At 40.5% G+C, this 22180-nt stretch overlaps 1 protein-coding gene across 6 annotated transcripts in view; it reads right to left on the minus strand.

Moving 5' to 3' along the window:
- Nucleotides 1-4638: 4638 nt before the first annotated feature.
- The window catches only part of TUB (TUB bipartite transcription factor), a 160111-nt gene continuing 142569 nt past the window's right edge, over nt 4639-22180 (minus strand). For 5 of the 6 annotated variants that reach the window (XM_032691066.1, XM_032691068.1, XM_032691069.1 and 2 more), the window contains 3 exons: nt 19008-19106; nt 18427-18598; nt 4644-17078 (listed from right to left, as the gene is read on the minus strand). In XM_032691066.1, the coding sequence (XP_032546957.1) occupies nt 16945-17078; nt 18427-18598; nt 19008-19106 (405 nt within the window). In that variant the 3' untranslated portion in view covers nt 4644-16944. Of the gene's footprint in view, nt 17079-18426; nt 18599-19007; nt 19107-22180 lie in introns of all 6 variants that reach the window. The other variant, XM_032691067.1, reaches the window with a different exon arrangement.

The following is a 22180-nucleotide window of genomic DNA, read 5'->3' on the forward strand; positions in this document are numbered from 1 at the left end:
CAGGTTGGCTGGGGCTTTGAACAGTCTAGTCGAGTGGAAGATAACCTGTCAGCCTCACCTCTGTGTTCAGCCAAGCCCTTAAATCATGCCCCAGTATTCTCAAGGAAATGGTAGGAGATGCGCTGATCACGTTGGAGACCTGCTGTGGGTACGGGTGCAGCCAAGTGTGAGGCTGACACCCTTTCCCTGGATTGCCACAGGCTGGCAAGTGCTCACTGGGCATCACCAGAACCACAACGCTCCCCAAGGCATAAATCCAATTCCTGTGGGCAGGCATCCCATTGCACCTGCACCCACCACGGGCCTTCCTGACACTTTGCTTTAACGTTAACAGCTGGATTCCTCTGGTCTGCACCAGCTCCAGGCTGGCTCCTGGGCACCGGCTGAGGAGAGTGCGAGCCCAGGGCCACCCCCACAGAACTGCACACGTCCAGCCCCTGGCACTGGGTGTGCTCTGACAGGGGTGGGGTAGGTAGGGGGGCACAGCAATGCCACTCACAGCAGCTGGGGCAACCCATGGGAAGGGCCTGTGCCACATCCAGACCTAGCACCCAACCCTGCTTCACACCCCAGCCCAACCAACCCAGCCGTATCTGTATCCCCCAGTCTGTATCCCCCAGCTACAGGTCTGGCCCACAGATTACTCTCCCTGATGTCCCAACACGCCAGGTGCAATCGTTCCAAACATACCAACAATCCACGTAATCTGGGGACTCCATCTGCCAGGTATCACTGCAGGAAAGTGAATTTGTGTTGGTCAGAAGCTCCTGGTGATGGCTACCATTCTGCCAAGCTGCCACTCCAGGTTAGAGCTGCCCAATCCTCTTGGCACTGCGCTATTGCGTGTTCTTTGGATAACTCTGCTGTACCAGACATTTTCTGCCAATTTTCCAAAACCTCAGCCAAGGGTGTCCCTTTTGCAGTGCTGGGTCTATTTCCCATTGTTTCAGGCACTGAGAGGGACTTAAACTCCCATTTTACATGAAATAAAGGGACTTGAATTCCCCTTCTACACATGCCTTACAAGGGACTCTAACCCCCTACACCTGACGAGGGACTGGAAACCCAGGTGCCTTTGAGGGATTATAACCCCCTGCAGGATCTTCAAAATCTGGAGCAAAATGCTTCACCACAGGGTGGAGTCAAACCCACCCTTATAATTTAAACTAAATCTGCACAGGGAATTTTAACACTCACCCTTTGGCTCCTCCCTGCTCCACAGCTCTCAGGTGAACTCACAAAGTGCCAGCAGCTGGATGTTTGGAGAAGGGAGACACCGAAGGTGGTGGCCTAGGGTGCCATCTGGATTGCCAAACTGTTTAGGAAACTTTCCTGTCTGACTGTTCTGGAGCCACTCTGGCAGTCCCACTCCTGCCACCCAAGACTTTAACTGCTGAAACCGAAGCCCCTTTGCAGTGGGTGGTTCCAGTGAACCAGCAGGTGCCCTGTTTTACTCCCCACACACCCCACACTCATGCAGACAAATTTCCCTCACCAGCTCGACCCTGGTTTTCCCATAGTAGACTGTCTGGTTCCTTTAAGTAATTTAATTGTGGTGCAGGGACATAAGAACTGCTCAAGCTGGGTGCCTCTGGAATTCCCTGGCTTTTGTATGCTTACAGTCTGTGCACCTGTGCTCCTCACGTGCCCTTCACGCCCCTTACACGTGCCTCTTGGTCCAATGGTGATTTTTGGTCTGGGGTCTTCTCATTGTTCATTGGGTTCTACAGCGTTTCTGGGTGATGAGCCACTACCCAGGTGACCAGTGCTGCAGGTCTGGCTTGCTCTTTGTTAGGCAAAGGGTGAGCACCTGGTCAGGCCTCACACACTAAACTACCTGCACCAGGTGTATTCCTCAAGAGAAGACCCACACAATTGTTATTGCTTAATGAAGGCAGCTGGCTGTAATTAGTGAGGACCCTCACTACAGCAGTGGGAAGCATTTGTAGATCCTCATGCTGTGGTGTGGAGTGAGGACTGACAACTTCAGTTGTCCCCTGGGGCTGGAATCGATCAGTATGTCCTTTGGAGCTGTTCCACTTGGCATTGGGAGTTATATTCTCCTTGTATGAGCAATTCATTTGTGTGTTACATACTAAGCTTCCCAATTAGTTATGAAATTTTAATTCCTAACTCCTGTCTGGGTTTCGACCTTGCTGTCTTCCACCCTCCCACAGTCCTTACTGAAAGATCATTTTTGGTGGACAAGCAGATGTCCAGAATTTCTTTTCCAGCCCCTTAGCACGGGTAACATGGTCCCCACAGACACACCAGGCACAAACTGCTCTGGAGTGTGAGTCAAGAACTAATTCTCTCACAGCATTAGTGAAAAAAAGCAAAACAAAATGAAAAACCAGTGTTTTTCTTTACTAACACAGAGGCCAGTTGCTAGGACTCACTTTTAACACCTGTGACAGAGCTAATGCTTTTGTATTTCTTTGCAGCACCAACAGGAGAGAATGATACTGATACAGGTAGGCTGTGTGGTGTCAGAGAGTCTCAAGAGCTCAGCTCTGAGGTCTTGATGGCCTTGGCAGCCCCTCCTCTGCTACCAGTAAGTGCTCTCTGAATGCAGCCAGCCATGCCTTGTGCAGCAGCTTAACAGCAGGCTGCAAACTGGCGTTCTTCCTGTTTATATAACATTTCCTTTTCTCCCTTTGCTTCAGCTTTCCCCCCTCTGAAACGGAGATGTCTACTTAGGTGAGCATTTTAGAAAAGGACCATCACATGTGTGTGCCCAGCTTTCATAATTATTAATTGTTCACTTCTAACAGAAAACATTCATAATTTGAAGTAGAACTTATCTAAACAAAATCAGGGTTCTCAAAGAACTTCTATTAAATAAGTAAATCAAAATCATGGGTCAGAACATCAGCAAACCTGGGAATGCAGAAATAAGTTATAGACACTCAGATGGACACCCAGTGGAAGCAGTCAGGGTTACTAAAAGCTCCTTTACTTATGATGTTTCCCACCTAGCAAATTAAATGGCTATGCCTTTGTTAAAGCTAAAAGAAACAGCATATGTGTTGCCAAAACTAAACATTCTAATAAAGCTAGATGTTAAAACCCTAAAAGGGCTTAGTTCTTCTTCGATATTTGATAATGGTTACAGATCATTTCAGGCATTCCATGGGATCAGAAAAAAAGTACAAAGTAAGATCACTGCTAGTCCCAAAAATACTCTAAAGAGCATTAGTTAACAAATAGTATGTGAAAAACAGATAAACATGTAAGAAGTTTATCACCTAACTCTTTGCATTAGCAATTAGTGTCCATATGTTGGATTTTTTAATTTTCCATCTGACTAAGTAAACTATGCCTAACTTTGAGGCCTCAGAACAATTTACTGCAACAATCTTCTATTTAAATGATATTTACTTGCACATCCTAATAAAAATACTGTTTCTAACCTCATGTATCACAAACACTGGACAAGAGAACCCAGGTAAAAGTTAGAAAATTACCTGTTTTTTAATGGTTTTATACCAAACACATATTTCAAAGCAAATGAATGCAACAGCAGATCAGACAGATTGAGCATCCTGTGCACAAATACACCTGGAAAGGTTGGTCTAGTCAAGTGATTCTTCTCAGCTTTGGAGCTTCACCAGTTTTCAGGGTGGGCAGATTCCTAGACAGCAAATAGAAACCTCTCATTTTTCTCAATGATCTTAGACAGTGCACAGAGACCACTCCTCCTCTGCTGGTAACTACCTGTTGTGATCAAACACCTGCCAAAGTGCAAGATTACCCAAAGCTATATTGTTCCTGACAGGAAATTGTGGGTCTCCTGTCACTGAAAGTTTCCCAGATAAAAAGTCTGTGCCAAGGTTCCCAAGCCTTGTATTCAGAAAATTTTCTCATGTCTAACCTGATTGCAGTTTGTTTTATTAGAGACATGGAGGACAGATGCTTTTCTTCTGCTTGCCAGCAGCTTTGGACATGTTTGAAGCTTGGGGATTTTTGATACTGGGCAGCTGATCACTCCTGTCTAAGCATGAGTTCTTTGCTCTTGTCCTAACTGAACTGCATCCTAGGTTTTTCTGTCCATTTTCCAGAATTATTCCAAAATCACAAAGTGACAGAAATGAGCAGGCCAAAAGTTCAGTTCTTACCAACAGCCAGACCTGGAAAGAGTTGGTTTCTCTCACAACAAAGAGCACTGAGGCAGCAGGAAAGAGACACCCAAGGCGGCAAACGAGCGGCCTCTGCTCGGCCGGTGTTCATGAGGAATCTCACTGTCCTCTTCATGGAAATGGGAGAGAGGAGTATTTCTACAGCGTGTACTCACTTCAAGACTTTGAGCTCACAGTTTAAGAAAAACTTACAGACCAAAAATGACTACAGATCTGGTAAAATACAGACTGATAGTATAACATCCTAAGGCATTCCTGTTGGCATTCCAGGTAAAAATACAGTTTAAATGGCACTGGAAACTCCTTGTGTTAAATAACCTCCATACTCAGTGTAGACAATTTATCAAGGTGTTTCTGACCTTGGGTAGGGAAAGACATAGTTGTTTCAAACAAATTAAGTTTAATATTTCTGCACAGTGGTCTGTATTCACAAACACTGGGACCTCTATGACATACACAGGGTAAATTATGTGAAAGTACAAAAATCAGTCGTTGCACATACTGGTAAATAAATACATTTACTCCGGAATAACAGAGAGTTTCTTTAAAAAATTTAATTTGTAAAAGCACATTCTTGCAGGTTTATCTAAAAGTCTCTATAGGTCTGAACAAAAAGGAGATGCCTGAATAGTTGAAACAGGCCAAGACAGTCTTGTGTGCAAACAAGCATAACGTGTTACAGCCACTATGACAAAACATGTCTGGTTAAATATTAGTTCTCACAATTAAGTCATTTTTTGTCAATTTTGATATATTCCACTCTTTAAACCGCATAGATTATAAAGGAAATCTAGACTTTAACATATCCAAATTCTACTGTATATCATTGGTTTATTTAAGAAAGGCAAAGAGATGAATAAGAAAATGTTTACTGTGGGAATAAAAAAAAATACCCCCTCCCCAATTAAACTGCTTTTTCATTTTCTGGGGATAGAAACATTCATGTAGCACATTTTGTACTTCTTGAAATTTAAGTAAACATGTCAGAAACAAAGGTTATTTTTCTTTACAGGCAGACATAGTCACAACACATTCTAAAATGGGTATTTCTTCAGCTGCTCCCAAACACTGGATCTTTCAGGCTGTCATTAGTTGGATGAAGATGATGTTGGAAAGTACAAAACCAGCTCCGTGTCTACCAGGAACTCTCAGAAATGAACCACCTCAAAACTATTGAGTTTCTGAGATATTTCCTAAAGGTGCAATGAGTTACAAAACATCCTGCACAGACACTTTTCCCCTTGTTTCTTGCCGTGGAATATGAGAAATTGTTCAAAAAGGAGAAACAAAAGCCCCAGTCTTGTAATCACAGGGTAGAAATTGACTCACTGCATGGATCAATCCCACTGAAAAGCCACCTCAAAGGAAGAGCAGATGGCTCTCTGTAATAGGTACAGACACTTAAATGGAAAGCACAAGACAGAACTTATTTTAATCTTTTCAACAGGAAAAAAAAATTGTTATAGAAGAAGTTTCAAATATTTGACTCTTTTAGAGGGATTTTGAAATAACTAACACGAAGGCAAATTAATATAATGGTTCATATGTCACTGTGAACAGAGGGAAAGAAGACTGAGTAATACCACCAAAGTTGTTTTTTTAAGACTATATCCATATTTATATGTGTGTGTGCACAGCACAAATATTTGCACATCTACCTCTGGAACACATTGGGAAAGTCATAAATCGAGCCCAGCCCACCCCTAATACTGAGAATCCAGCTGTACTGGACATGTATGTATGCTCCCTTTATGGTTTATAACTACCAGATGACCTGATTTTCCTGTCACCAGGCACAGGATTTTAATTTGAAATAAACTGTTAGTTTCAATCACAAGAAAAGATTTTTATACTTTCAAGATACTACTGATAAAATCAATAACCCCCCAATATTTGTCCTTTTCATCCATGTTTTTCAGTAAGCCACCATAAAAGGTTTGTTTCTTACAGACCTTGTTTCTTAGAGAAACTCCCTCTGTGATTTGCTAATTCTTGTGCAGGTTCAGTTATCCACTATTTTATCCCCTAAGTCATGGGCAGTGTTTTGTTTTTCTAAAGGCCCTGTTTAGTTACAGTAATGACATCACAGAATTTGACAGCATGTTCTAATGGAAAAGGTCAACTTTTTCACCAATAGACATTCTAGATCCCCCTTTGAGTGTCAACAAATCTTCATGGGATGTGTGTAAGAGCCAACTTTTGGCCTCCTTTCCAAATCCAACTTTCTGAAGTATTCATGCCAGTAATGCCCAATTTTTGCAATCCATCTAAGCCTGCTTTGAAACAAAGACAGACAAGAAGACATTGGGACTGTGGGACAGACATGGAAATGTGGCATTATGGAGACACAAGAGAAGTTAGAAAGAAATGTTCAGTTACACCAGCAGGCTTGGGATTAGGCCTGAAATAGAAATAAATGGGTGAAAGTGTCATCATGAAGAGATATGCACATAGATCAGGCTGTTCAGGAGAGAAACACGTGGTATGGGCAGAATCCTTACCAACATAACACAGGCAGTGACCATCATAGTGTATCAACCAACACTGAAATCCGTGACTCTCTAAGCGATGCCAAGCGGTGTGGCCAATTCTCCAGCAAAAAATCACCCTACTGTCATTCCCCAGCACATCCTATTGCCTCGTCTGCACACTGGAGTTCCTCCACATCTGTAAATGGGGCTTGTTTGCACTTTGGTTTGCTTCTCTGTAACTGCGTTCCTTGGATTCTGTGATGCCTTTTTCTGGGCTTAGGGCTCAAAATAGTGCAAGTAAAATAAAAAGGTGTTATCTTCTTATATGCAATGCAAACACACGGAAACTTCAAATAACTTAAAGAACCACAGGTCCCAATTTTTGCCTTCAGGAGGAGCTCTTTCTTCAGTATTGGGAGAACTGTATTTTAATGGCTTCGGTTCAGCATTTTCTTTGCTAAGCTTCCATGCACGTCTTTGCAGCCGTGTCCTCTGACTGGTGACAGACACACAGGGTAGGAAACAGCACACAGGGAGAAACATGCACTGTTACAGGGCAGGGTGACAGTAAGCACGTAAGAGTTGCACTCTTAGTGATAAACCCGTCCGTAATAAACCCGTTGTGTGTGTTTTTCTGATATGGTGGCTGCTTGCATGAATGCTAAGAGGGGCTGTCATCCTCCAGATCCAGGCAGATATAAATGAAGAAGAAAAAGAGAAAGGAAGATTATTTTCTGACAAACAAGCATACCTCTGATGGGCACTGTAAAAATAAACCTAGCTATACTGGCATCATTTACATCACGCTCCTAGCATCAAGCTCTGCTGTACTGGTAAAGCAGCTGCTTTCAGCATGCAGTCCCCAGACCCCAACATCCACAAAAACCCAAGAAGAAAGCACACTGTTGTCAGGAAGCTTAAATTCACCATACAGGTGGCAATAAATCAGGGAGTGCTGAAAACTACTGCAGTAGGAAAAGAGGACTTCAGAAACGTGGCCTCAAGGGTGCAGGTGCTGAGCTTGGCAGGTGCAATTCAAGGAGTCAACTGTTAGGAATGTGGCACTCTAAGTGTCACCCTGAGAGTACAGAAGGGTGAATCCCTTTACATATGTTCTCCAATATCTTGGTCAGAAACCTGTTCAGCACTTTAAAATTCACCAACGACCTTGAACTGCACAATGTGATGAATACCCGGGTGGAGGATTACACAACCTGAAGGCCACCTTATTTCAAAATGGGAACATATACACAGGGATTTAACACACTTTAGTTCACAGACATTGACTTTATAGAGGTTTTACTGACTTAGTGTTCTGGAGTGTCCCCATATGGAAAAACCTGTACATCTTTGAAAGGAGAGAAAGTTCTAGACTGGGGGGGGGTGGGGAGAATCGGGGAGCTGAGAACAAAACAAGGCAATTGCAGTAACATAGATTACTAAGAAGCTGAAAAGCATCTACCACCTTCAAAAAAGTACTTGAAGTGCTGCCAAATAGGAATTCATCCTCATGGACTTATGCGATGTGGTCAAAAAGACAGAATAACCAGTGCTTTCAAAAACAGGGGTTGGGGGCAATTCCTTTTTAAAGAAAAGAAATCCAACAAAAAACCTTGTCATGATGTCACTGAATTCAGTGACTCTTGAGAGTTTATCACAGTTAAAGAGCCGTATTCCACAATCAGCTTTTTGAGATGACACTGCTACAAATCAGGAGTACACATCACTGATGCAGTCCTACTTAACCCAGAAGTTAGAATTAACAGAACACAGAAATTCTATCTTTTTAGCCTACATTGTAAAACAGGGAATCTACAAATAAATACAGTTAGAAATGAAATAGAGCCCCATTGTTGGGGTTTTTTTCTTTACTGTGGAAAACTTAGTGGACTTGATTTAAGTTTTTTGCAGAGCAACTTCTCAGTTCCTGACACTTGCACAGCACCCTCGTGCTTGTTCTGGGCCATCTTCATAAATTAATTTGCATGAAATTTGATTACAGTGCAACTTCAACTGCCTAATGAGAACTCTGTATAATAATTATAATAATACTCACCTGCTTCTCCCAGACTTATGTGAGGCTTTACTAGCACCTTTCCAAAGTGCTGTTTTTAGTTTGGGGACGTTTGTTAAGGCCGATATTTATCACGGATTGGCTCCAAGATGGAAGATAGTTCAACGAGCATAAAAGAATCAACGGAAAGCCCCCCAGAAAGGAACATTGTGCCATTTTGGTGAGAGAGGGCTGTATCTTTGGACCAGGTCCTCACACTGTGTCCCAGATGTAGTATGCAACAGGGTATCATAGGATGTTTCATGCACACACTACTCTGCCAGTAATAGGATTCCTGGTTGGCAAAAATAAGCCCTCTGTCAATCCAGGCACATAGCACTAAGTGTCAGTGACTTTGCCTAGAAATTCTGGTTTTTTTTCTTGGATGAAAAGTTTATATTTTTAGTATCGAATCCCAAATCTCCACATGTAAATCTCCACAGCAGAAAATGAGGCAGAGACTTTATTAGAAAACACTGCTCTATTTGTGTTCAGCACTGGAAGTACTGCCCTTCAGAAATAAATGCAGAGGTGCACAAAACAGCAGAATCATAAGGCAAAACCCAAGGAAAGCATATTATAATAGCTATGTTATGTTTTTTTCCAGCAGAACTATCAAGCACTGCTCATACAACAACTGAGGAAATGGCTGGAAAAGGCAGCTGCCTCTCAACTAAATCAACTTGGTACACCTATAACTACTTCAAAGACTATTTTATTTGAACTTAAACCACATCTTTGAAAACATTTTTAAAATAGCTAAAAAATGCTGTAATGTTTAAAGACACATCAGGATCAATACAGTTCTACATCTAGCCAGCAAGGACAGGAGATTCTCCCTAGGGAAGAGAACAGGATGGTAATAATTGGGTTATCTTCAGCTCTCTCAGATTGGAATGAAGACCTCCTGTTACAAGGTGCCAGAGCTCACACACTTGTTTGAACACTGAACTTAATAGTATGTCAAAGGTTGGACTTGATGATCTTGGAGGTCTTTTCCAAGCTTAATTATCCTATGAGCAGTGCCCAAAGCCCACTGCCACACAACATACTCTGGTTTTGTGTGATGATGAGATTTTCTGCACTGGCAAAATAAGTGATCTTATGATATAGTTTTCCAAGACATCAAGACTAAATGTTGTTAAGGTTACACTTACCTAGACAGTAGGCATAGCCTTTAAAAAAAAAAATTAAAATTCAAATGGAATGAAAATTATTTGGTGAGTCAACACAGGAAAGGTATGTGATTTCTTATGTGATGTTCAAGAATGCCTAAGAGAATTAGGAAGGGCACTCTTGTTAGGACTTCAGAAATCTCATCACTTACTGTGTTCCTCATCACACTGACAGATTCCTGCACTCAAAGCCTGGCAATCTGCACAGGCCAAGCTCTGTTTGGTTTGCAGAGATGAAGCTGCAGGATCAGAAGCTTACATCATAAATGAGAGCTCAAACTTCAAAACAAGCTTAAGGAAAGAAAATTTTGAACAAATAATCTCCTTGAAATTTCACGCAATCTGTAAGCATTAAAATCAGCTAGATTTTAATGTTAAAATTTATAAAAATGTTTATAAATTGCATTCTGGTACTTTGAGAGAGTTCACTTTATAAATTACTGACACTTCTAATGGCATTGTGCCAACTGGGATAGCCTCAGTAGGAAGCCACAGATACAGGGTGAAATGTGAGAAACATTGCATTGTAAACATCCCATTTCAGTATAAAAGTAGTCATAAATCATGAGACTCATTGTTTTTAAATCAGATGTGCGTGACAGAGTCAAAGTCTGCAGTAAAATCAGTTTTGAACAACTGAGTCACATCCAAGTGAAAAAAAACAAACGAACAACAGCACAAAAATGCAATTTGCAGCACAATCACCAGGTGTCTTGGTTTGCTACATAAAAGCATAAATAGGTGGTTGCATTAACTGAACCTCTGCAACATGTTCAGGAACAATAGCTTTAAAACAACTGATGCTGCAAAGTAAAACACAACCAACAACACATCGCTGTGAGAAGGAAACGTGTATCAGATGGTTTGACCTACTGTTTTTTTCAGTAACTAAAAATGACACAAGGTAGAAAAACTGAAGCCTCACTGAAATCATTGACAAGATTTCCATAGAATTCAACAGCATCATGATTTTATCCTAAGAGATTGTTTAGTTATCCAGTTTCTACAAAGGTGGCAGAAAACTTCATATTTTTACTGAGGTTCCTTCAGTGAGCATTAATAGGGTTCTGAGCATGGCAACACCACTTGTCATCCACCAGCCTCAAAATATTCCTGAGAAACCTCTCAGCAGGTAAGAGACAGACATAGGTGGGCTAAAAACTAGTATTTCCATTCAACTTGTTGGAATGGAGGCACAAAGACGTTCCAAGATTTGCACAAAGTCAGATAGTCAATTGGGATTACCAGCCAGGTGACCTGATCCCCAGGCCTGTGTTCCATCAGCTGTTGGACAATCTGAAAGACTAGGCTGATTTTAACACAGATTTGGACTCTTCAGGGCTTTTTTTGCACCCAAGCACCAAAAGAGATGCATGAGTATTCACTGGTACTTGCTAGGTACTACTTGCTACTCTCAAGAAGGACTTCGTTCCAGTTCATGTGCTTAACAAGCTTTTGCCAGAGTAATTTTCAAACTGTCATTGCAGACTTAAGTAAAACCATGAAAAGCTTCCAGTGTTATTGTGTAATCCAATTACAACATGAATAGGAAAGTATTTTTTTTCTCAAAAATGTAAGCATAATTTTCCTGAATGGCATCCTCTTCCTAAAGCCATCTAGCAAACCAGAGTACTGGATCCATTAAACAGTTTCAAGAAAGCCAGTTAATTCAAGTCTTCTCATCAGTGAAGGTATAGATAAACACACCCTTACTGAAAAAGGGAAATCTATAATTTCTAGGCAGTTAAATAAAATACAACATACAAAATAAGTTTTAATGCATTTTCATCCAATATACAGGCATTTGTGAGTATCAGCTACTGAGCTATAGTTCATAGCAAAATACCAAAGCATTGAGAGAGTTGTGCAAATTCTTTTCTTAGTTCCTGGGTGAGCAACAAAAAGAACTGAAAAGTGTCTACATAATTAATTTCAAACACTTGCAGAGCAGAACCCTGGAAGGTACTTTTCGTACACGAGGAGCAACAGAAACCTGTTTTCATTAAGTAGCACGAACAAGAGAAGCTTGCATCTACAGTTAAATTAATTCTATTGCAAGATTTATGTGTATAAAACTATTTTTTTCTAGTAATCAAAATGAGGCCTTCTGAGAAATCTGGGTTATCAGGACATAATTCTAATAAAGGTGACTGCTGTGCTGTCCTTAATTGCCAAGCAAAGTTATTTACTCGTGAGCACATGCTTCTGTAAAAGCAGGAAAGTCTGGAAAATGATGTTTTAGGAGAGCAATGGGGCAGATAGTTAAGATGCCACAGGATCAAACCTAAAATCTTTCCTCTGATACCTGCCACACGTTAGGAGAAACTTTCCCTGCCAGGAACACCAGGTAACCCCCTGTTCTGTCCTATTAAAATAAACAAAGGCAAAATATTCCAATAGGGGGCTAAGCTCATCATTCCTTCAGGGCAAGAACACTTTTCTCCCAGTCCTTGTTGCATCCTATGCGAAATCACTAATAAATTAAAAAATTAATAATAAAATTTGCAAAAATGTAAGGTACAAGAACTGGGAGTGATTTTCCATACTAAGGACTGGATTGATTTCCTTCTTTTTTAATGGGCAGCTCTCGGGTAGGGGTAAGATTTTTATAGCAGAAAAGCAGGTCTAACACTCAATACTTCTAGGGATGCAGTGGTGTCTCTGCTTGTTTAAAATCCCCCCTTTGTTCATCATAAGGGAGCAAAACCTCAAAGTTTGAATTGATGGCATTGGTTCACCATGACTGATAAAACTCAGTGGTGTCATTTGACTCCACAATAATGTTTTTCGATTGTGCAGCCACCAGATTTTATTACAGAGCCCTTTTCACTACGGCTCCTTCAGTTGTAGTACCTCATGAGGACAGCCAGCTGGGAACTCCAGCACAATTGTAAGGAACTTGAATAGCCAGAGATTTGCCCAGTAATTATTACAAAACCATTCTCACAGATTTCTTAGCATCAGAATTTGTAACAATAGCCTATGACATTACTATTTTATGTGCCATATATTATCCTACAAAAGGAGCAGAGTGATGTCTAGCTTCTAAAAAACAAACTATATTATAGGCAACCAACACACTTCAGCTCACAAAATCACTTTCAACCTTTTGAGAAAAGGAAAAATAAGGCAGCACTACAAAGGGAATCTAACAGCCTGCCTCTGGGTTTGTGGACAGCTCTGCTCATTGATTTGCAACCAACGGTTTGGAAACTCCAGTTACTGAATGTTTACTGAGAAAAATTCTGATTATATTTTAGGCAAGCTTTTTTATCTGCTACCTTTTAATGTGTTAATTTACTCTACTGAAAAGCCAAAGGGCCAAATTCATCCCTCTGATAAGGCTTCTATTGTAGGAGCATCACTGAATGTGCACCAAAGGCATTATTCATCTGTGGAGAGATCACTGAGCAATATTGTCAAACACTTTTGAGTTGCACATCCTTAAAGAACAGATAAAAGAATTGTGAAGAGAATGAGAAGGAACAGAACATCAGAGATGAAGAAAATTAGATAAACGGCCAGGAAGAAACTGTTTGATGTAAACAGAGTGACAAGTTAGATTAAGAACTCTCATTAAAGCATGCAGTATTTGCCTATAAGCAATTCAGGCAAGGAATTTGTTTACAGCTCTGCCAAAATCAACAGCAGATGCAAAAAATCATCAATACTGGGATTTTAAATAATATTAAATCTACTGTATCCAGACACTCACTAGGACTATGTGAAGTAAATACACAGCTCAGGGCCATTATATTTTTTGTCACACTGAGTAAACAAGGTTATGCCCTGTTGCACATTGACATGCAGGGCCAGCAGAAATTATTAATATGAGTGTGCCACTAACTACACCTTGGTTACTTTAGTATGCATATATCTCTGAAAATACCTACTGGTATCAAGATTTTATTACTGGTGTGGAAGAAAATCTAACTTTGTGAGGACAGTGTAATTTCAGGTATGACTCTATGCTAAGACTTTACCATGTTAGGAGAACAAAATTTAGAGATGTGCTGGAAAACTTGTGATATCACCTCGCGTTGACATCCAGTAGAGATGTTCACCAGAAAATGCCCATCAGAAATAATATAGTTTTTAAATTAAAAGTACCTGCTTCCAGAGCAGATGGTGAAGGTCAGGTGAATCAAAAGAACCCAGTACCTTGCTCAACAACAGTGAGGAATCAGGGTTTTGGCAAAGGCCACTAGGAACAAATCCTATTCTAACTAGACCAGATTTAATGAGAGCTCCTCATTCTTCAGTCCCAGGTTAACATCTCCCCCTAGTGACCTCAATTTATGGTGGGGAGTTTTTTCCTCAGCAGCTCGTTGGCTGATGGCCTCATACAATTCTGCTAAGATGATGGGAATTTGAGTCACCACTTTCCTCCTGGCATGGTTACAGGTTAAAAAAAATACCTGGCTGGGAAGAACATGCAGTGAGAGTGAAGTTACACAATGTGCTGGCAGCAAAACTATCCCAAGAAGTTGAACTCGCCGCCTTTCCCCAGCCCCTCGTTCTCACCCTTGTGCAGGAGTTCACTGCACATGAGCTTCCTTTCATGCCAATTCCCAGTGGGGTCATGATGTGAGTCAGACCATTGTTACAATCTGCGTTAAAAATAACCCTTCCTAAACCAACTCCACTACAAAAGCCAGCAGATTGTGTATTTGCACCATAAGACACTTAGTTCCTTTGACACAGTGCTGTGCACAGAGGGAAGCAGAAAACTATGTCAGGTGCCACTTTCTCAGGCTTTAAAGAAAGTGTATGACTGGCAAGGCACAGAATTAAAGCCATGCAGATTCAACCGTTCCCATGCTGCAGAGTTCTTGAAATCCATATCACACCTAAATGCCAGCAGTGGGAATTCTTGACGGGTTCTGCAGTAGTCTAAACAAAAAATTCTGGTTGTCACTGGAGCTAGTTTTTAAAGACTGATATGAGGTAAGCAAAGGCCTAAGGGTCTTCTCTGTTAAATTTAAAGTGAGATGACAGATAGGGATGTGAAACGGTGGGAAACCACCAGCTACAGAGAAAAACATCCAAGTGCAAAGCCTAAGGATCAGGCTGCAGCTCATGACTCAACACTCTGGTCATTCATTGAGGGAACTGACTGCTCATTTCTCTCTAATAAAAGCTGTCTTTTCATTTTATACCATTGCATGGAAAGGCTTCTTGCAAAAAGATTTGAAAAAAAGGCAGAACTTCCTGTTAACTGAAGACAATATTTGCGAGGCTGAGTCCATTGACAAAACACTGTTCAAAGCCAGCAGACCCTTCTCCATAGATTGTTTAAAAGATTATAAAAAATGCTGGCAATCACTTATTTTCATCTCTTCCATGCAATTTCCTTGTCTATATAGTGGGAAGGAGATCTGAAGGCAAAGGTGAAGAAGAGAGTATATTTTTTTTTTTATTAGTTGAAATTATACAGTCTAAATGGCACAGTCTTAAGGAGAGCCTTGTGGACTGTCCCTTACAGTCAAAAAGGAACTGGTAACTATGAGACAATGATTTGATCTCATTTTTGCATTACATAATCTTTGGTTGTGCAATGCAAGAGTCTATAAAGAGTAAAAAGGAGGACCTGAATCCACACAGTATAAAATGCTACAACTTCTTCACTTGACTCACATTTCAATACCCTTCTGATGAACTACATATACATTCTATTACTTTGTGTGCCATTATGGATAACATTGTACAGAACAATGGCAGAAAGACCATTATTTTTAAAGGTGTTTTACACTGTGCTTTCAGTTGCAGCTCTGGGCTTTTGAGATGTTCAGGAGAGAAGATAATAGAATGGTTTTTTCTTTGCTTGTGTTTTGAAACGGTATTTTTTTATATATTCCAGATAAATCAGAAAAAAGGAAACAAAAATTCCACACTATTTTAAGGTATTCTGTGTCCTGCCAGTGTCTCATTTGTATGCAGTATACACTAGATTTGCCTAGAAGGATTTAGCTCAGTAGCTGGCACATTTACATCAGAGAACAACATACACAGTTTCAATCGATTTCAAGCATTCTTACAATGGGAAATAAATATGAAAAGTGGTTGTCGCTGAAAGTTCAAAAATGCAATCAACAAATTGTAAAAGCTCAAAAGGCCAGACAAATTTAATAAAATATTTCCATTTACCTTCCTCAGCTTTACACAGCCTGTTCAAAATAATAAGATTTGCTGCAGAGAGCCTTTATCCAACTGTTTATATCACTTCATACAAAATATGTGTTTGAATTACCAGAGAAATACAAGGATATAAATTCCCAGCACACGAAATGCCAAATTCAACATAAGTTATGATTTCTTGGCATCTAGATGTTTCCCTTTCCCTTTTCTGTACTTCAAATACATTTTCATTTGAAACAAATTAAAAAGCATGTAGATGTTAAAACATAACAACAGCTTAGAATTCAAGTGACTTGTGCAACATTGTTTTGTGCTTTCTACTTCTCCATTTCCTCCTACTGCAATTAAAATTCATCATGCCCTACTACATGTACAATAACAATGCATCAAGTTCAGTCCAGTATAGGTTTTCAACCTTCAGACTTGGCTTTATACTACACGAGATCCTTGCACAATCAAAAAAAAAGTGCATCTTTTTTTCTGATCTTTCTTTAACGCTGGATGATGTGAAGCTCTGATTAGTCGATGTAGGAATGCAACCCTGAGGTATGATTGCAGCCTCAGAATAATTCTCACATGTAAAAAGGAACTTTTTGAGCGTTCGCGCCCTTTCTGGATTTAAAAAAGACACCACTGTAATGGTGCTACTAGAGCCACGGTACAGTACATCATGGCACATATCCATAACATAACCAGGGACATGAGATAGAACTTCTATTTACAAAACCTCGATGTCACTTCCAGAAAAATATGACAGGGGAAAAAAAAAAAAAAAAAAAGGAAAATATAATTTCCTGAATGTCCTGAATTTTTTAGAAGATTCCTTTTACTTTCTCTTCAGCAATAGAGTAGTCCTCCACAACTGCATTTTCCCTGACCTTTTTATTATGGACCACAAGTGACACCAGCAGGAATTGGGAATCATATGGCAAACTGCTTCCTTTGAGAGGATGCTCACCCACGCCCCTCTACTCACAAGCCAGCTTGCTGTCAAAACTGGAAAGGGCAATTGCAAAGGCTTGAAGTGCACACATTGGGTAGTTGTAGTCCATGGTGAACACATCCTCAGCCACGCGGCCAAACTGCATAACTATATAGTCAGCTGCAAGAAAGGTCATAAAAGGTGACAGAGTATTATTTTTGTTTGCAGGCCTTACTAAATCAGTATGCATTCAACATCATCCTCTGGCCCAGTTCAACGGAACACAAACAAAACGTGCTCACTCATGAAACTTCACAACACTTATTCATGCAAGTGGGTGTGCTGATAGCAGAGGGAGAAGCAAGGATAGCTTGAGTGATCGAGGGTTGCAAGATTTGTTACTGTCAAAAGAAGGACACAGACAAAAAGTATTTTTTGCAAGCACAGAGAGAAAATGGCTTCTTTGTAGAATGTTCAAACCTCTTTCACAGATCTAGTGCCAAATTTTACGGACACCGAGAACTAGTTAATTCTGCTCTCACTTAACTTCAGGCAAGTGGACAAGCAAAAATAATGGGGGAAGAAAAGGTATAATTATTATCTAGACCTAATCATATCTCTCTGTTATAGCATGTTCAGAAATTCTTCCCAACTTTTTTCCCTTTTGTACAGCAAGAGGAAATCTAAGCCTCATTCACGTTGGAAATGTTTAACTGCAGAAGTAGGTGTACCTGTTTCCCCCTATAAAATGCATACATCAATGTTTCAAATTCAGTGTTGCCCTCAGAGACTAGCACAGCCACTTTCACCACTTTCCCTGCAGTCTGCATGGCACTGGTCTAGCCTGGTGGGCTCCAGCACTAGTGACTGTGCCTGTCTAAAGTGGGCATGAAGTGGGGCAGCGCTGCTCCATTCGAGCACTTGCCTTTATCCCGGTTCTGACAACTGTACCTAAGCTTGAGAAAAAAAGGGAGCTGCACATTGATAGCAGAAAGCAGCCCATCAGCAAGGGCCTGGAGATAGTGTGAAAGGCTGTTCTGACATTGGCAATGTTCTGTAGGGCTAATGCCACAAAGACTAGTAATGGCAAGGTGGACATGCAGTGGGACTGGTGTGACTGCCACCTCCAGCTGGGCAGTGTGTGGGGACCAGAGCAAACAAAAAAAACCAAGGAAGGATTATGTGATACATGTGCTTCAGCAGAGTGACCCTGCCCCATGGTCCTGCTGACTGCAGGACTGCGAGGCAGCTGGTCTGAGAGCAGAAATGACTTTAAACCATTGCTCAGTTCATAAGCTGGGCAACCACAGCAGAAAACTCAGACAGCACATAACTATCCCCTGTTGCAAGCATGAGCATTTAAACACCTAACTCGCATCAATGCCATGGCCATAAGACAGAGCAGCATTAAGCTGGACCCACGGAATTCAGTTAAACCTGCCCAGATAACAACTGTAAGTGCAGAATCCCTCCCAGGCTGTGCATGCAGTACTCTTCCTACACATCACTGACTGAGAGCTGTACTTACGATCATTGTCATGAATAATTTGGAAGTTTTTCACCGAGGCCAGTGTGACTCGACCGTGGAAATTTAAAACATAGGACTGGGTGTCATCATTCCAGACTGGTGTTTTGTTATGCAGCTCAATGACACTCTCTGTGTTTTTGTTCTGCCATCTTGCAAGAAGTGTCTCATGTTCCTGCACACATCACAGATACACACTTTGCTTTAATACAATCACATGACAAAAAATACATTAGAAAAGAAGACAAGAATTCATAAATCCTAGCCCAAAAACTGAACTGTTACCCTCAATCCTTAAAACAGCTTCAATGAACGAAAGAGAGAACTCTGAGGATCTTAATGTGAATGTGCATTTGAGTCCTTTCCACCATTTGGAAAACGTTAGTTGTAACTTTTGTTACCAAAATACATTATTTGTAGTGCCTTTGTGAGTCACAGGACTAGTCACACATCCTATTGTTATGCAGTCATTCAAACACCACTTTATTTACCTCTAGACCTCCAGAAATGCAATTATAAAACCCCGACTATAACTGAAAGAGACTTCAAGTTATTTTTTAGTGTTGGCTGATGGTGTGACTTACATTTCGTGGCCTGATGGAAACTCTTTCGTGGTCCATATTCATTCCTGGTATGATCACACTCATTTTGCGAGGTCCTTTAAACCCCAAGACATTTGTTTCCTAAAAATGTTTAGAAAAGATTTCATCATGTTCTTTATTTTTAAAGTTAATTTCTTCAACAGAGAGACACAGCGGCAGCCATGGGAACTTATTTGTTAGTCAACTAGAAAAACATCTTGAAACTCCCACCTTCACTGGCACTGCCAAACATTCTAGCTTTGTCTTAGAAGCTCCAACAACAGGAAAAATGGAAATAGAGAGGTTTCCAAAAACATTCCTAGCATTGGCTGCCAGCACCTTAATATAATTTAAAAACAAAAATCCCTTTGTTAAAAAAGGATATGAATTAACCAGATTGCTTGGCTACTGCTAGATCCCAAAATAAAGTAGTTGCAATTTAAAAATCATAAAATGCAGTCACACATTTTGATGCGAGACAAAATTAAAGATATGGGACCAGCTCCATTTATTCCAGAGCCAGCACAAAAGCAAACAAGAAGAAGCTGCCAGTAAGAGCATCTGTTAGCAGTGCTGTGGTTTTCAAAGTCTTCAGATATGTTATGCTTAGAGATGAACATGGTAAAAAACAAACACATTAGCATGAAGGCAAATTTTCTAGCTATGAAGACAGGGAAAGTAAAGAAATCACAGGGGCAGCAAAAGCAAATCCATGGAAAATACAAGTTCTTACATTAAACATGATCTGATGCTTTTGACCATATTTTTACAAAAGCTCTCCAGTAAAAGCTCTCCAGCAGAGGACAGCTCTCACTGTCCTCTCAAAACACAACCATTTCTCTAAAACAAATATTTCTCTAAGTCATCATATGCTTTTGAAAAAGTAAAGGGCAATATTTCCCAATCCACTCAGTAAAAGCTGATTTTAGCATTAACTCCAGCAAATGAAACAGTGAAACCTCTGGAAGTTCATATCCTCAAGTTTCATGATAATATTTTTTTTCCAGTCATATGGATTTTTTTTTTCCCTCTACCATTCTGAAATGGAGGGCTGTGGACATACACTAAGGAATCTCAGGAAGGACATTCCCATTGGTGCTATTCCCAGCAACATACCACAAGATGCCAAGAACCAGACAGCCCTGACCTCCAGCTGGTGGGGCTTTACCACTGGGACATTTAGAAATTACACATTCAGATGTCTCTGCTTTTATACTTTTAATCAAAGTGTCCTGATTTTAAGGAACACCAAGCTTTTTAAAACATTTCTACTCTTGCAAGTAAAAATCCAAGCATCTCAACTCACCAGAAACATCTGAAAAATACACCTAAAAATTACTTGTGCAGTTTTGTCATCCATCAGACCTTTGAAATAACTTTGTTTGTTTCAGCAAACCATCTTGAGATTTTCCACAACTCTTTAAAGTTTTTCATGCGTGCAAGAAAAATTCCACTGAGTTATTTTACTGAATACTCCTGAAGCAATCCAGGTATATTCATATATCTTCCTAACTCTGTACATTAATGAGAAGATTCTGCCTCCTTTTTGAATCATTTATGTCACATCCTTTGGCAGAGTAAAACATGTTATCAGTTCAGTTGGAAGCGTTATCCTTGGTTCTGCGTCATGGTGAGATGAAAACTAATATGACTGCCAGTAAGAGAGACTCAGCACAGCAGAGGACAAGTTCTAAGAAAAAAATTCATGCTTATGCTTATTTTCCACTAACTACTGGCAATTTTAGCCTTCTCTGCAATGCCTTACAAGCTTTTCTTCTCATCAGGCAGCAGTTATGCTATACATAATTAATTTAGATGCTGACTGGTTGAAGACATTGTTCAAGGTAAAATTAAATAATAGTGCTGAATCACTTCCCTCCCAACAAGCAGTATTCTCACTCTGAAAAAACAGTACCATACTCTTTGGATTTACTCAGAAACACTAAAATTGGAACTTCTGCCACATGATAAGAGAAAGGTCACTAGTTGCACTTTACAACCATCACCAATTATCATACATTGTATTGCAAATGCTGCCCTTTTGATAAAATCATGGTACTCAACTGGAATTACATAAACATGGAATACATGAGGAAAACAGTCAGGACAAAAAGAAGAGCTTTAATTAAAAGCAAATCTTTCCAATCCACCTGCATCCAAAAAAAATTATTTTCCCCTGCCTTCTGTCTCATTCCCTGCTTCTCTTTTATTTCCCTCCTCCATGATTTTGTGTGTGTAAATTCAAGACTACAAATGGCATTATTGGGGGAACAGAGGCCAAATTCTGTTTTTACACCTTTTTAATGCCACTGACAGTCTTAGTTTAAACAGGAACACAAGTGCTGTTAGCTAGCAGAGACCCATTGACTCAACCAGGACACCAATCATCGATACCAGCTAAGGACTTGGCCCAGTACTGCTCAGAAGCTGCACTCTCTGCCTTAGCCAATCCATTCAGCTGTTCTGTGAGAATGTGTCACAATAAACTGCATTGAAAGAACACAGAGCCTCTCCACAGGGTTGTTTTTAAAACCTTACACACTTCCAAGAAACTATGTAAGCATCTTGCTTTAGTGGCAATAGATGCCACGATAAAAGCAGCAAGATGTATATCCCAGCAGCTTCCAGGACATTCACAGTTTTGTTACCCCAATTTTCTCTCAGCCACTTCCCTTTCTGGACTTGTTTCGCACATCTGTGCTTAATATCTTCTGTAGAATGTATCATTCCATAGAAAGCCCAAATCACAGAACCTACAACACTGGAGCACAATGCAAGTGATTGAGGCCTGAGGGGTCTTGCTGCTTTACTGAAACCTGAGTCACACCTCAGAATGTCAGCTGAGCTCCTTGCCTGCAGTATCTGACACAAACTGAATTGTGAGATACTATGGATATAAAGGAATCCAGCACAGAAAATCCTGGTACAAGTATTACAGTTGCACCTCACTGCTCCTTGATAAATTTTGTCATGCGATTCTGCAACCAGCCATTAGGTGCTGCTGCAGGTTTATAAATATGCTGGGCTGCCAGCAGTGGGGGAGTAAAAATGGTTAACAGCACCTGAGAGAACTGTCCTTGCTCTCTGTTCCCGACCCTTGAAACATGCCCTAAGGTGAGCTCCACAAAGAGAGTCCTGGACACATTTATCCCACAGTTAACAGATGCATCACCAGT

This window comes from Chiroxiphia lanceolata, chromosome 6, assembly GCF_009829145.1.
Source record: "Chiroxiphia lanceolata isolate bChiLan1 chromosome 6, bChiLan1.pri, whole genome shotgun sequence".
Taxonomy (NCBI): Eukaryota; Metazoa; Chordata; class Aves; order Passeriformes; family Pipridae; genus Chiroxiphia; species Chiroxiphia lanceolata.